Genomic DNA, 17078 nt, shown 5'->3' with positions numbered 1-17078 from the left:
TTGATGAAATTCAACATCTATTCACGATAAAAAAATCTCATCAAAGCATTTATAGAAGGAACATATCTCAATGTAATAAAAGGCATTTATGACAAACCACAGCTAACATAACACTCAGTGGTGAAAACCTGAAAGCCTTCTCACTAAATTCAGGAAAAAGACAAGGATGCCCACTCTTACCACTTCTATTTAACATAGTATTGGGAGTGTTAGCCACAGTAATCAGACAAGAAAAAGAAATGAAACATATCCAGATTGGAAGGGAAGAGGTAAAACTGTCATTATTTGCAGGTGACACAATACTTTATATAGAGAACTCTAAACTCTTCATGCAAAAACCAAATGAAGGTTGCAAGATACAAGATTAATATACAGAAATCTTCTTTCTTTCTATACACTAAAACTGAACTATCAGGAAAAGAAAGTAAAAAAAATCGATTTAAAATCACATAAATAATACTGAGGAATAAACTTAACCAAGGAGGTGAAAGACCTATACTCTGAAAATTATAAAACATTAATGAAGGAAATTGGAGATGATACAAAGAAATAGAAAGATATCACATGCTCTTGGACTGAAAGAACTAATGTTTAAATGGCCACGCCACCCAAAACAATCTACAGATTTATTGCAATTCCTATCAAAACACCCATGACATTTTTTCACAAAACTGCAACAAGTTATCCTAAAATTCATACGGAACAACAAAAGACCCAAATTTCCCAAGCAATCTTGAGAAAAAAGAACAAAGCTGGAAGTATAAACTTCCCAGGCTTTAGGCTTTATTACAAAGCTACACTAAACAAAACACCTTGATACTGGCACAAAAACAGACACATAGATCAATGGAAGAGAATAGAAAGCCCATAAAGAAACCTATGCACCTATGGTCAGTCAATCTACAACCAAGGAGGCAAGAATATACAATGGAGAAAAGATAGTCTCTTCAACAAGTGGTGTTGGGAAAACTGGACAGTTGCATGTAAAACAATGAGATTAGAGCATTCCCTCTTACCTTATACAAAAATAAACTCAAAATGATTTAAAGTCTTAAATGTAAGACCTGGAAATATAAAATGCCTAGAAGAGAACATAGTTGGAATACTCTTTGAGATAAATTTTAGCAATACTTTTTTGGATCAGTCTCCTAAGCAAAATAAATAAATAAATAAATAAATAAATAAATACATACATACATACATACATACATACATACATGCATGCATGCATGCATGCAACAATAAACAAATTGGACCTAACTAAACTTTCAAGTTTTTGTATGGCAAAGGAAACCATAAAAAAAGAAAAGACAGCCTACAGAATGGGAGAAAACATTTGCATATGATGTGACTTACAAGGGGTTAATATCCAAAACATATAGACAGCTCATATAACTTAGTAACAAAACAAAAATAAAAAATGGGCAGAGATCTGAATAGATGTTTCTCCAATGAAGATATACAGATGGTTCACAGGCACATGAAATGTTGTTCAACATTGCTAATTATTAGAGAAATGCAAATCAAAACAATGAGCTATCATGTCACACCTGTCAGAAAGGCTATCATCAAAAAGTCCACAAATAACAAATGTTAGAGAGGATATGGAGAAGAGGGAACCCTTGTAAACTGTTGGTGAGAATGCAAATTGGTCCAGCTACTATGGAAAACAGTATGGAGGTTCCTCTAAAAACTAAAAATATAACCACCATATGATCCAGCAGTTCCTCTCTGGATATATATCTGCAAAAACAAAAACACTAACTTGAGAAGATACATGCACCCTGATGTTCATAGCAGCACTATTTACAACAACCAAGACATGGAAGCAACCCAAGTGCCCATCAACAGGTGATTAGATTAAGAATATGTGGGTTGTATATTTAGATAGATAGATAGATGATAGATAGATAGATAGATAGATAGATAGATAGATAGATAGATAGATAGATATGTACATAATGGAATATTAGTCAGCCATAAAAATGAAATATTGTTATTTGCAGCAACATGGATGGACCTAGAAAATATTATGCTTAGTCAAATAAGTGAGACAGAGAAAGACAAGCACTGTGTGATATACTTATATGTGGAATCTAAAAAGTAATACAAATGAATGTGTGTGCAAAACAGAAAGAGACTCACAAACTGAAAACAAATTTGTAATTGCCAAAGGGGAAACAGCAAGGTAGAGGGACAAATTAGGGGTATGAGATTAGCAGATACAAACTATTATATATATAAAATAGATAAGCAACAAGGATATACTGTAGAGCATAGGGAATTATGCCCATTGTTTTGTAATAAACTATAATGGAATATAATCTGCAAAAATACTGAATCACTATGCTGTACAGCTGAAACTATCAGTTATTAAGCATAGCTAAATGAGATACCATCACCACAGAAATACTCAAATAATGAGTAATGATACATTAGTTTATTCTTATCTGCTCAGAATGAGTTTCTTGCTTAGGATTTCTTCCAACTGCCCCATGGCCATTCAACTGAGTGATGTTAGATTCTTCTTGCTGTACCCTACAACACTCTTAACCAACCAATCCAGAGCCACCCCTTTTGGGAGGAATAGGGCCTCAGTGGCAAATGATCTGAATGTCACTGCCAAAACAGGCCTCTGAGTCAGCCAAGCTCCAAGTAGTTTGAGCACAGATCAGCAAATATGGGGTGTGATATGTGTAAGGGTATGCCAATATGGGGTCTACTTCTGGGATCCTGGTTCTTTCACATAGAAGAACTTACTTCATTTAGAAAGTAAATCTTGGATTCTAATATTGCCATCAACAGATATTTATGGACTATCAACTGTGTAAAGGGCCTAGATAGGCATAACTCCTATTTATTGTTATTGCCACTACTATCATTCCAATCTAGTTGTATAGCACCTTAGAATTTAAATAACACTTTTATGTTTATTTCCTTTGAGCCTTACAGCATTGCTTGCATGGTTCAAATTATTACCCTAATATTACAGATAAAACTAAGTCTCAAAGTAGTAAAGTGTACCAGATCACACAGTTAGTAAGTGACAGAGCCGAGATTCAAATCCAGGTATGTCTGGAAAACTTTTGCTCTTCCCAGCACAGCAGGCCATCAAAAGGCAAACTCCACTGACTTTCCAATTTTGTTCAATAAATGTTTGTTGTGTAAGTGAGTCAATAAATAGATGAGTAATGAGAGGAAGTAGCTCATATACTAGGGCAGATTCAGGTTGGGCTCCATGTGGTGTACATGTGTGTACATGTGTGGATGTCCTTGGGCGTATACAATTGGTAGAGGGCAATGAGGAGAAGGAATCTGCCATCACTGAGCACCATATAGGCCAGAAACTATGGCAGGGACATTCAGAGATTCTGTTTCACTCAATCCTCACAATGATCCTGTGAGTCAGTTGTTATCCGGTATCTCATTCCTCAGATGGTGAAACTGAGGCCCAGAGAGGTTATGCAATTTGCCCAAGGTGGTGGAAAAGAAATTTGAACCTGAGTCTGTCCAACTGCAAACTGATCCTCTCTCCGCTATAGTTGACTTTTGGAACCTCCTGATTAGAAGCTGAGAGGGAGGAGCTGGTAGGAATGTTCATAGATGAAGATGGAAATGCAGAGATTGAGTACTAGAAAACAAACTGAGGTCCTTCAGGCCCCAAGCAATATGGAAGTAAAACAGGCACTTAATGGGAATGGGATCCTTGGATACCATTGCCAGCAGGGTCAGGAATATAAGAGAAGCTGAGTGACAAATGGCTTCCCAAATGGGATCCTGATGTCATCCTCCTTCCTAGGGATATTTTTAACCCATGTGTCTCTTTGGGACCTTGAGAAGCAGAGCTGCATTGTGGAAGCCACTTATATCCTTGAGGTGAGTGGCTGCTAAGGTGATGGCAGGACCTGTGCCAAACTCAGGGGTACATTTTCCCATCCATGGCCTATAAATAAACCCAGAGCAGTCCCCAAGGTAGCTATTAACCATGGCTTTGCTAGGCTTTCCTCTGAGGGGTTTTCAGGAAGGTGGGGGAGTTGGGTACTCTGATGCACTTGGCAGTGCAGTGGTAGCAGCTGCTAAAAAGCCTCTAAATTTCTATGGGGTTGGGCTCATTTTCTAAGAGGGAGGGAGGAAGGAAACAGCTGTGACCAGACCCCCTGCTTTAGACCCCCTGAACTGACCTAAGGGATTGTGTGAGAGTGCCTTAACCTCAGGCAGAGGACTTAGAAAATATGGCAGGCATCTGTTCCTGCCTTGATGACTTGGCTTATGCCCACCACTGCCTGTCTTCTCATGGGGAAGGAGGTGGCTGGCAATTCTAGTACTGGTGAGCTTGAATGGAACTAAGGCTTGACATTCCAACATCACAATGTTGCTCTATAACTGGAGTAAAATCACACTGTGACATGGTGAAAAGTCAGGAGATTTAAGCTGTCAGTCATAACTCTGTTATGAAATGACTTATGACCTTGACCCTTCCCCTGTCTGAGACTATTTTTCCCATTCATAAAACAAGAGGATGGAAGAACCTCTAAGAACCCTCCTAGCTTTGACAGTGAAGGATTATCTCCCTTCAGAATATTCATTCTTTCCTTTTACAACCTCCCTGGCTTCTGGGGATTTCTGAGGGAAATTATGATACAAAAATCTTAAGCCTGAAATTTCTTTGGCTCCTACCTTCCTGAAATTCTGCCAAGGAATTGCAGGGTTGGAAATAAACTCCAAGTTAAAGCATCCCCCACATGTCCTCCACAAATGGAGTAAGGAGAATAAAAGAAAAGAAGAGGAGAAGTGGCAGGTTCAGAGCAGCTATAGAGCCTTTGGGGTTGAGGGAAGCTTTAGGTCATGGGGAAGTGGGATCAGGTTTCCCAGAGCTTGTAGACACCATAGAAAACTTTGGAAAGGAATACTGTGAGGTCTTGTGTGTCCTTAGTATTCATGCAAATTATGTTGCTGTGAAAACAACTGAGGGTGGGGCCTGTTAAGGGGCTGTTAGAGTGTGGTTTAAGGCCCATGGGCAAGAAAGCATGGAATTCCCCTGTTGTGGCAGAAAATGGAATTTTACTTGTAAGTCACAAGAGTCTGTCAGGCAGGCCAGTGAGCAGAGTTATAAAGGATGTACCCTGAAGCTCTGGGAGGTAACTGAATTGTTGACTGGGGGAAGCCTCTGGGATTTGAGTGGGATAAATGAAGCTGCCTTGAGCCTTCAGGGGCTTTGCATGGTCAGTAGCCAGTGAAGGGGTTAGGACCTGGGACCCACAGAGAGTAAGTTAAGCAAGATGCCAGAGAGATAGGGCTAGAATGATCCCCTGGGAGGTGGGAATTATGGGACTGGTCCCTTTGAGGCCTGGAGGGTGTATATAAGAGCACTATGAAAAGGGTGGGGGGAGTTTATGAGACCTGAAAAGTATTAGGAACAGAGGGTCTGGGAAAAATGAGGCTTTGAGAAGATGGAATATTTGAGTGTTTTGAGATTAAAGCCCCCCCAAATAAGGATATTTGCATTTTGAAAGAGCATGTCTATACCAAGGCATTGCTAACAGTGAATTTTCAGATACCAATGAGGAAGAGAGTACTGGGGAGCTAAGAGGAGGGATTAAGGGGGAAGGAAGGTAAATTATCACACAATTTGTGAATGCATGAGGCCTGCCAAGCATGTCCTGCCTCAGAAACCAGGGCAAAAAAGGCATACCTGTGAAAAGCTTCCTAGGTCTCCTCCAGCCCACTTGATCTAGCTCTCTGGGAAAGCTCTGTGAGATGGGCAGAGAGTGACATTTTTCCAGGAGGATTTTGAGGGGTGGAGTCCTTGGTGATGGTTCAGCTGGGGGAGAGAAAGTCTGCAAAAAATTAGTAAGAATTAGATATTCAGTGGGGATGGGCAATGGGCCACCACTTGGCTTAAACAGCAGAAATTCCAATTTAAAATATCATCTGGTCCAGCACCCAAATCCAGACAGGGTTACCATGTATCATCAATAAATGCAAGCAAAGATCCAACTACCAAGAGCCTAAAAGACACCAGGCAGTGGAGAATATGAAAATCAAGCAACTGATTTAAAGAAAATAGCATATGTTTCTCCTTTTTTGGGCGTTTTATGTATGTTTAGTTAGCGTTGGGATGGGGGAACTGAGGATACTGAATTTGCTATAGACTTTAACGTTTACTCAATGTGACACCAGGGGTGAATGAATTCATCTTTCTGAGTCTCCATTTCCTCATCTGCATAAAAAGGATAGTGATAATACCTACTTTGTAAAGTTACCAGCATGAAGAAGTGAAATAATGTACATAAAGCACATAACAAAATACTAAGAAAAAGTATGTGTATGTGTGAAAGAATGAAAATGAGAGTGAGAGAGAGAGAGAGAGAGAGAGAGAGAGAGAGAGAGAGAGAGAGAGAGACTTTCTATTGCCAGAAGCACATCTTAGCTAAGACCAAGTCCAAATCTTCTCCTTTGATTTCAACATAGTCAGCTGTTTTCATCCCAAATCTTTCTTTCTTTTCCAAAATCCTGACCTCCAAGTGGTAAAAGACGAAAGTAACTAACTTCTGTGAATTATCTATGGACCATCTGTTATGCACCAGGTACCCTTCTAAGTATATTTATGCATATTATGTCATTCAATTTTCACAACTACTCCCTAAGGTAGATAGTAGCCCATTTTGCAGCAAGGAAACCAAGGTCAGAAAGGACAAATGAGTTACTCAAAGTCACACAACTAGCAAATGGTAGGTTTATCTGACTATAAACTTGCCATGATGCCTTTGTAAAAAAGATAAAAATAGTTCCTGGGCCTACATTCTTCAGGTTCCTCCTCAATACTCCTAAGACACTATGACATAGTACAGGATGCTTTCAACTGTATTATTCATCCCTAGAGGATTAAGTGTGGGGAGAAGTTAATAGTTTGGATGGCACAGGTATGAAACACTAATAAACATGAATATCAATGAAATAGAGACCAGACACTAAAAGAGGTTGCTTTTAGGACCTGTGATGATAGCAGAGCCCAAAAGGAAGAAAGACACCTTTTCTTTCCAAGCAAGTACTTAGTCAATGAGAAGCCATGGACTCTTCATTTACTAGAGCCCTCCCAATGCTCTTTTCACATCTACTAAAGTATAGTCCTTCCCTTGTTGTGCAGGGGTTTGGACTTGGCTCGCCATGATTACAGATTCTAAATTGCAATTTTCTGCTGATCCTGAATATAAACCCATCTTTGCTGAAGGAACATCTGGCAGTATTTTCATTTCAGGATGACATTTCAGTGGCCCATGCAAGGACCAGAGAAGACTCCCTCCCTGTGACAGCATTGAAGTTAGTGAGCAAACAGGTGTGGTACCCACTATTGAGCCCATTTTGCTTACTGCTTTTTCTCACCAACCCTAGAGTTTAAAGGTATGTGTTTTTCCTGGATCCAAGCTCATGCCCTCTTTGTTTTTGAAGCTCTCCAGGCTTTATTCACGATCTATTATAAGGTTTCATCTTTCCAGTACATCCTGGTTCTGTATTTGAGTATTTGTTTGACACTTTGGTCTGATTTTAAGTTCAGACTGTTTCAACAGAAGCTGGCTAAAAATGTCTTCAGCCAAATTTCTTCAGAAACAGGGGCTGCTTCTCCAAAACTGTGACTGTTTCTCAGCCCTCAGCCTGTTCCTTTGGAATAGGAGCTGTTATCCAGAAACTAGCTGAAAAAGCTTTTGGCCTCACTCCTTTAGGGCCAGGCTGTTTCCTTAGAATTGACTGATATTCACACTTGCAAACTGTATTGAGCTGTTAGTGCTGTAAGCCAATTGAGCTATTTGAAAATTGTCCTTTACTCTAGAGAAAAACCTCTGAGAAATGGGACCCAAGTAATCTAAGTATTTTGAGGGCACCTTCCCCTACAGGGACTCCAGCAATTTTATGTTTAAAAACGATGCTCCTTTCTCATGTGCATTTTTAACTAAATGTACCAACCTGACCAAAGGCAATTTAGAATATTAGTGACTATTATGGAAAACTTATGAAATCTCCAAGCATAATTTCCTCACAACTGAATTGGACTACAGTAGCTCAAAACTTTCCAGAACTGAGTGGAATGCTTATTTCCATTTGTATTTTGAGATTTCCTAACATTATCAGGAATCTATAATTTCATCCCTGGAAAATAATATTTTTAGATTAACTGAGGCAAACGAAGAACAATAAAATGGCTCCCAAAATCTCAGGATTTTCTTCCTTGGCTTCTTTGACTCAAGCTTGGCTTTTGATGCCATCTTGTCTCTGTCTCTCTCTCCACTCCTCATGGCCAGACTCCATACCTGACACCAACCCCCTCCTTTCCTTCTACACAGCCAAAATCTCCTCTAACCCTCAATTCTGCCCCTCTTACTAATTCCCTCACCAAACTTCTGTTTTCTGTAAAACTCTCCCCACACCCTTTTACTCTGAACTTGTCAGAACCTGACCCTTTAAGATTAATCCTTATGAGGATCCAGGAGCCAAACATTTAATTTCTTATATTGCTGGGACTAAAGCTGAACTTCAATTCATAGTCAGAGATTTTCCCAGGGTAACCGAAGAGTCTCACAAACTTGCTGGAAAATTAAATATAGTCATTCAATGTATCAACCTGGTTTCTCTGATTTAAATCAGATAGTTTATATGTTTGTTAGTGAAGGCTAGCTTGGCATTGGATGACAACCACTAACTAGGAAAATCCTGAAATATCTCTACAATTACAACTGGGAGGTCAGCCCTCTAACTCATATGATCAGGCTCCATCAATCACTAGGCAAATTTACTTGGCAATTCTTAGAGCTTTTCTAAAGCCTGTTGATTCAAACAAAATTCAGGCTTTCACACAAAAGTCTGAGGAACCTGTTCATGACTATTCCAATCCACTTCACACTGTTTTGAAAGAAAACTCTGGTCTTCTTTCAGATATTGATTTCACCCAGGCAAAGTTTAACTTTCTGTTTATAAACTGGGACCCTTCCCTTCTAGTAAAAAGGACCAGGGTGAAATGGGAAACTATGTCCACTTCAGATGTAGTTAATCTGTCAAACCAGCTCTCTTGCACTCTAGATGAGTCACCTCTAAGGAAGGCTGCCAAAATTCTTAAACTTCAACTGTAGCAAAGGAATGCTCCTAAACAAAACCTAAAAACCCTCCTAGTTCCTGCCATTATTGCAAAGAACCAGGGCAGTGGCAAAGAGATTGTGACAAATTTAAGCACTTCAGGTGCTTTCATCTTTCTAACTAGCCTCTCCAGCATCTTCCCAATTTTCAGTGATGGTGCCCCAAGGAACCAAAGGGGCTCCTCCCATTCCCATTAAGAGGGAGGCCTTGTAATTGCCTTGAGGAACATGTCTCCAGATTGGGGATGAATCTCTTCCAGTCCTAACTGACACTGGAGCCACACTCTCAGTGTTCAACCCCACTACTATAAAACAGCCTCTTCCTAGGAGCACTAAAATTGTTCAAATAGTGGAGATCTCTAATGAATCTCAAGCAGTTCCTGTCTCTGAACCTATTCCCTTTTGTTTAGGTCCTTTGAGAGATACACACCCTTTTCTCCTTAGTTCTCTGCCTCTACCCATTTATTAGGCTGAAAGTTCTTAGAGAAGTATAGTGTCAGAATTTCTTTCTCCATAAAGGGGAAAATGATTCTAGAATTTGACAGTACTCGTCAAAGTAACCAATCAGGTGAAGTAAGTGACACTTTGACATCTTTTGTTTGCTGTTTCTGACTGTACTAGAGCTGATTCTGGAAACAGTGATCATTTGACCCTTTTGAATCAGCTACTACTTTCCTTACAGGCAAATTATTTAAATGAAGTTGGCAAAATTCACAGTTCACTACCCATCAAGATTCAAATAGCGCCCTCAAAACCTCTTCCCAAAATTAAACAATAATCTCTAAGTAAAGAGGCCCTTCAAGGCATAAAGCCCATAGTGGAAGATTACAAGGCTCAGGGCCTCATTATCCCTTGTACTAGTTTCTGGAACAATCCCATTTTACTGGAGAGGAAACTTAAGGGCTGAGGGTGGAGGTCTGTCCAGCAAACAACATCGCAATTCCCTGACACCCTGTTGTTCCTAATCCTCACAGGTTACTAACATCCATTCCCATTGGAAGCTACTTATTTACTGTAATTGATTTATGCAGTGAATTCTTTAGCAATCCAGGTGATGAAGCTAGTCAATGCCTTTTGCCTTCACTGGGAATGAAAAACAATTCACCTGGACAGTAATGCCTCAGGGATTTCTGAGAGTCCTTGTTTCTCCCAAATCCTGAAGGCTGATCTGGAAGATATAAAGTTCCCTAGGGGTTCTCATTTGTTGCAATGTGTGAATAATTGGCTTCTTTGCTCTACTTCTCAGGTCTCCTCACAGGAAGACAGCATCTACTTGCAAAGCTTTTATCACTAAAGGGACACAAGGCTGATAAAGAAAAACTGGAGTTTGCCCAAACCCAAGTTCAATTTAGGGCATCTGGTATCAGGACAAGGGCTAGCTACACCTAGATCCTGATAGACTTCATGGTGTCCTAAGTTTCCCAAAACCCAAAACTAAGCACCAACTATGAGGTTTTCTCTAGTTTGTTGGTTATTGTTCAAGTTGGATTCCAAATTTCTCTCTTATGGAAGCCTCTATATGTTTTATTCAACAGTAAAAACCCCTACCATTATGGGAGGAGTCAAATGACATAGTCTTCAAGGCCTTAAAGGAGTGTTTGATAAACCCAACTGCCACTGGGCATCCCAGTTCTCAGATTCCCCTTTTCCTTTTTGCACATGGAAAGGAAGAGAATGCCCTTGGGGTATTCATCCAAACACAGGGGGAGCACCATTGACCCATAAGATATTGTAGCCAGTGGTTAGACCTTATGGCTTGGAGAAAACCCTCCAAGAAAATCATTGTGGGGTCCCCTTTAACCATTTTTGTATCTCATGCAGTAGAAGCTCTCCTGAATTCTCATCACACTCAAATTCCTCAGTCAGCCACCTCACCTCCTATGAAGTTCTTTTGTTAACTGCTCCTCACATAATTATTTTACCTTGTAATAACCTTAGCCCAAATAGTCTTCTCTGTCACCCATGAAGTCCCTCAGGATAGTTTAACTCTGATTAACCACCTTCTGAATCTTTGAGAGTCTCTACAGGAAATCCCATTGGATAACATTGACTTTTAATGTTTCACTGATGATTCTTACTTAAAAGGTGACAATGGGTGTGCTATTATAACTCCTTTTGATGTTGTTGAAGTAGGATGTTTTCCTATGGCTACTTTGGCCCAATAGGCTGAATTGATATGCTCTTACATGGGCTCGTAGTTTAGCCAAGGGCAAAACTACCCATATTTATACTGATAGTCCATATACTGTTGGAGTGGCTCTTTATTTTGGAGTGTTGTGGCTTCCTTATGTCCAGTGGAAATAAACTTAAAATGACCTTTATATTCTGGATCATTGAATGCAATACCTTACCTGCCACTTTAGCTATAATTAAGATTTTGGGGCATAGTTCTAAACTAGGCTCTCTGAAACATTATGGAAATATTTTGTTGAAATTTCCACTAGGAATGTTGCCCTTAAAGGGACTAACAAAAATCAAACCACTGTCATTGTCCAAAGGGATATTTCCTCAAATGATAACTTAGAAAAACCGGCTAGAGTAGCCCAACAATTTGGCCAGAGAAAAAGAAAAACAAGATTGTAAATTCAACTACTGTTGGTTTGCTAAAAAGAGAAACCTCTAGTTTGGAGCAAATAATAACCCATCCTACCAGAGACTCTGAAATTCCCACTCCTAACCACTGTACTGCATTAAACCATCAGTCTACTGACAAAATGATAGCCTTTGTGAATCAATATTAGTGGGGAAACATTAACAAAGCCACAAAAATTACCTACCTCACTTGTCTCTCTTGTCCAAACTACAACCCAGTGGAGCCTGTTCTTACTGCTCCCAGACATTTTAAACTGCTTAATGCACCATTTGAACTCTGGTAAATGGATTTCATACGATGTTTCATACAACGTCTTATGGGTATAAATGTTTTAGTCATGGTCTGTATGTTTTCACACTAGACTGAGGCCTTCCCTCGTACTGTCTACTGTCTATTCTATGGCTAAAGTCCTTTTGGAGAATATTATCCCTATCTGAGGAACTCCTCTTGAACTTCATACTGGTTGAGGAACCCAGTAAAATACTGGCTAGGTATTTCATCAAGCCTGTGCTGTTTGGCCAATTTTACAGCAGTTTCACTCTGCTTACCACTCTCAATCCTCTGGTTTAGTTAAAAGCACCAATAGTGTTAAGTCTCACTTGGAAAAGTTTGTAGAGGTCCTCCAAATGCCTTGGCCAAAAGGGTTACCTTTGGTCCTTCTAAATCTCAAGTCCATCACTTTTGGAACTTATGAACTCTCATTTTAGAGACAGTCAAGAGATGCCCAGTGCACTTGTATCCTGTGCCTTTTGAACAACAACTAATAAAAGGAGAGATACTCCACTATTGCAAAGACCTAACTGGTTCTATTAAAATTTACAATGGTTTGGTAGATCAATCATTTCACAGTGCACCCTCAGGAGATGAAGACCTTAAGCATCGTGCCTTGTAATCTGGAGATTTTCTCTATTGGAAAAGAAACCTCCAGAAGAATTCCCTTTAAACCTCACTGGAGATACCACCATCAGGTACTGCTAACCAACCTTTGTGCCACCAAACTCCAAATAATAGACTCTTAGATTCACCTGACACACCTAATGAAAACACCAAACCCTGACTGGACATGCACATCATCTCTTGACACAAAAGCAAAGATTTCTCAGAATTGAAGCCTACAGCATCTGATGTGATAGCTTTCCCAAGTATCCAGACTAGATCTGTTGGAAGTTTGTCACCAAACCTTTGATGATGACATTCTGTTTCAGGTAATCGCCAATGTCTATGATCTTGATAACATTTGGCCTTTAGATAAAAAGTGCCTGAAATCTCTCCCTCCTACCCCTCCTTGTCACTCTAATGTGACCCCAATAGATTTCGAAACAGTGCATCTTCCTTGTAACATGGTATACTACACCCAGAGAAATTCCCTTCTGGCACTGAGTGACAGAAAGCTGCTAAAACCAGAAAATCTGACCCTTGATCAGTGATGTTTTCAGATAAGGATCTTGATCAAAATGGGGAGATGTAAAAATTAATAAAGAGAAATTTCAATTAAAATAGAGTTGGGAGGCCAGAAGGGAGAACTCTCATACACTACGATAAAAGCAGAGGCCCTACAGGAAGAAGAAATACTTTCTCTTCTTGTTTAGCATGAGCACAGCCAATGAGAGACTGTCAGGATTCGGCCAATGAAAAGCCACTATATTTCAAACTCCCAGCTTCCAATGAACTCTTTGTTTACTTTACTCCTCCCAACTTCCTCTTCCCCTCTTTAAAAGAGTTATCATTTCCCTGTTGGGAGGAATTGCACATGGCTCACTATGGTTGCATACCCTGAATTGCAATTCTTTATTGATCCAAAATAAATCCATTTTTGTTGGAGCAATAGCTGACAGTCTATTTGTTTTAGGTCAACACAATCTTAATATTAGTCTGGATAAACTTGCACTAGTTTAGTATCCTCTCAGTGCTAGCATTCTAGCCTTGGCAGCCTTCCTTTGTCCCCCTGCAGGAAAACAAAATAAAACAAACAAAAACCTCAGCAGGCTTTTTTGACTAGGTCTTAATGTCATGTGGTTGTCATTTTGCCTCCTTATTCGATATGGCTAACCCACAGAGAGGGCACACTGGAGGTTGGAAAAAGACCATGGTTTTGTGAGCAAATATTGACAGAGTGCCCTTAGAAAGCTGTGAATTTCCTCAATCAAGGCAGAGGGATGGAAGGCATGTCCTCTCTTCACATCCACTGAAGCAAGCAAGGGAGTCTTCAAGACCACTTCCTAGAGCTTCAAGTCTGCCTCCTTTCCACCAGGAACCATTGAGGTGCCATGATGTAACATCAGGAGCATGAAGCAGAGCACATCTGCCAGGCCCTCCATTTCAAGCCACCTTCAGGACCCCAATGAGATGTCACCAAAGTAGCCATTGTCTGGTACACACCTTTTTGTCTCAGGAAATGCCACAGGCCTCTCCAAGAGTCTCAGAATGAAGCTAGAATCATCATTGGACCTGATCCATGACCCCCCTTGTGAGAGGTTCTTGCCTCCAGCCCATGCCCCTCTCCCACCTTACAACATTGAAGGATCAAATTTTCCTCAGATTCTCTGAGAAAGGAGAGCAAGGATAGCCTCATGAGTGAGGCAGGAGAGGCCATCTTAATGAAGGTGGCCACTTCCATCTCCCCTCAAGCTGTGCAGAACACCTGGGAGGTGGAGATTCTCCCCTACCTTGCACTAAGCTAGGGGGCCACTAGGAAAGAAGAGTGGAATCCATAGTGCATGTTGGAGTTAAAAGGGTGGGGGGCAGAGGAGAGAGGCCAGAATAGTTGGCAATTTAGTTGGCAAAACATGACTATATTTTCCTTCACATCCCATAGGTTGTGCCACCAGCTTTGAAATGTACAGCAGCAAGAAGACTAGGGAAAAACTGGCTCAAAAATTCTTGAGACCTCAGGATGGGGTAAAAGGCAATATAGACCTGGCACTGACATCAGGGTCAGGCTCCTTGTGTCTGATCCTTCATCTACCACTAACTCACTTTATATCCTCAGACAGGGCTCAATCTCTTCAGCTGTAAAATAAGGACAATAGTCACTGTCCTAGCTGTTTCTGAGTATGATTATAAGTATCATTTGTAGGCAGAAGGGTAATAAAATAGGATAGTAGTGATGATAACAATAGAGCAGGGACACTAGAAAGATCAAATGAGATAACAGAAGTAAAATCTCTATAAATAAAGAATGTTGCCTGTCATTCCAGTTTTACAAGGATCAAACCATTAAGCCTTACAATCACCCACCAACAGTGTACTCTGACGGGAATTTAGAATGGAGTAAAACTGGAAGCATTCTGTGCTTTGGGTACTAGCCCTAGGTAATTAAAATGTATATCTAAGGAATAATTTCAGTGAACCCAGATTCTTGCATCTTCCCATACATAGAAGAGCACTAAAAATCACTGACTTGAAATGATGTCTCTTTTTAGGGTATTGGCAGTAATCTTTTTATGTTTGACTAAATTATTTTTTAAGAAAAACTTCCATATATCCTTGCTCCACCCATACTTCTTCAGGACATTTCTTCAGGGCTATGGGAAAAACTGCCTTCCCATGCTATAGTCTCAGTATGATCACTGAATAAAATATAATTCTCAACTTTTAGGGTGCTTGGTTTTTTGTTTTTTTTTTGTTTTTGTTTTTTTAGCCTGTACTTTTGGTGACTGATGAAGGGATCCAGAATGGACTTCTTTCCTTCAGCTGAACTCTACAAGGAATCAGAGTTTTGGTATCAGCAGAGGCACCATTGTGCCTGTGAGCTTCCTCAGAGAGTCCAGAAGAATTTGGGTGAGCTTTTCCTGGGTCTTAAATCTCCCATTATTGGCCAATAATTCTAAGTTTTATTCAGTAGTGGTAAACACCTCTCTGGAGGTGTGGATTTTCCTTAAAACTTAGTTTCAAGAAAAGGTACCTGAGTTTTCCTCAGTTGGAAGACACTGGGAAGATTTTATTATGTACATACAGAATTTATATTTATAAGTACTTTCTTAATTGGAAATTAAAGGAAATTTCACACTAAAGATGGCTAAATTGGGATTCTTTTGACATTCCAAAACATATATATTTTTTGCATGTGTAGCTAGAAAAAATCAGCTTGATAAAATATCTTTTCAGAATTCTGACCTTAAAGAAACAAAAGTCTTTCTAGGGGGAAGCTGCATTTCTCTCTGTGTCTGAGGTGTAAATATTCTACCTGATCTTCTTAGGGGTGTGTCTGTGTGTGTGTGTGTGTGTGTGTGTGTGTTTTGAGAGCTTGGTCTCCCATAGAAAAGGTACACATATGGTGTACATTTGACAGCCAATGGAATAAACTGGGATTCTGAGCAGACTTTTTGTCTGGGTGTGCCAAATCTTGGGCTTTTGTTATCTTGACTTCCATTGTGCCCACATGTACAAGAAAGGCCTTTACTTTCTTAGACTACTTTTGGAGGTAAACTTCCTAGATCTTGAGTAGACTGCATCCCTTGCACACTTTTGTGGGGATGCCTCTTGCATCTTAATGGGTTGAGTCATTATTTAGATGTGTCTCATTAATGGCCAGATGATGGATCCTTTAAATTGGAGGAACTTCTAAATTGGTAAGATTTTAGAGACCTCTCAGTATAACAGCTGTGTTATTGGTACCTATGAAAAACAAACTAGAAGGTGGATTAAAAGATATAAATATGTGTGTGTATATATATATATATATACACACACACACACATACACATATACACACACACATACACACACACACACACATACACATATACATAAATACTAACCAAATAACTCCCTCAGTTTAAAACAAACAAAGTAAAATGGTTTAGAAATCTTCAACTTAATGGATCTTACAGATACTAATAAGAATATTAGAATAATTAACATTAATTGGGTTGATTAACAGGGAAATAAGAAACAACTGAGAGGAAACTCTAGCAACTTCTTCCCAAAAAAGTGGAAATTTTAGAGACTTGTCCCAAAAGGATAAATAAATCTCTAGATAGTTGTTAAGAAATGGGATAAATAAAATGAGCATTAATGGGATTAAAACAAAAGGTTTTGATACAACACCACATAAGATTGGATGGGCCAAAGGGACCCCTATTGGTCCCCAACATTAAAGGGCCTCAAACAAGTCTGCTGTATTTACCCCAGTTAATATATAGCTGAAAGAAAATTACAGAGATACCTGATCAAATATTGCTTGGGGCAACAAGCCATTTAAACAAATTTAAATGTTGACAAGAGGGCCTGAGTCCGTGGGTTAAACCCCTCACTGAAGACGGCAGAGACTTTTATACAAAAATAGATAAATAGGTTAGGGGATACAAATAAATGTTTCTGGACTTGTAAAACCAAGGCTTATTGATGGGGTCTGTCAA

At 39.7% G+C, this 17078-nt stretch overlaps 1 protein-coding gene across 2 annotated transcripts in view; it reads right to left on the bottom strand.

The window, feature by feature from the left end:
• LOC135320228 (uncharacterized) overlaps positions 1-17078 on the bottom strand; it is a 71944-nt gene that overhangs the window by 37805 nt on the left and 17061 nt on the right. Inside the window, exon 2 of one of the 2 annotated variants that reach the window (XM_064483088.1) lies at positions 5693-5837. The exons of the other annotated variant lie outside the window; for it this stretch is intronic. Coding sequence (XP_064339158.1) covers positions 5693-5837 — 145 coding nt within the window. The remainder of the gene's footprint in view (positions 1-5692; positions 5838-17078) is intronic. 2 annotated transcript variants of the gene reach the window in all.

The sequence above is a fragment of the Camelus dromedarius genome, chromosome X (assembly GCF_036321535.1).
Source record: "Camelus dromedarius isolate mCamDro1 chromosome X, mCamDro1.pat, whole genome shotgun sequence".
NCBI classification, from domain to species: Eukaryota; Metazoa; Chordata; class Mammalia; order Artiodactyla; family Camelidae; genus Camelus; species Camelus dromedarius.
Note: the sequence above shows the minus strand (reverse complement) of the source record. Positions and strands in the feature narration are given on the sequence as shown.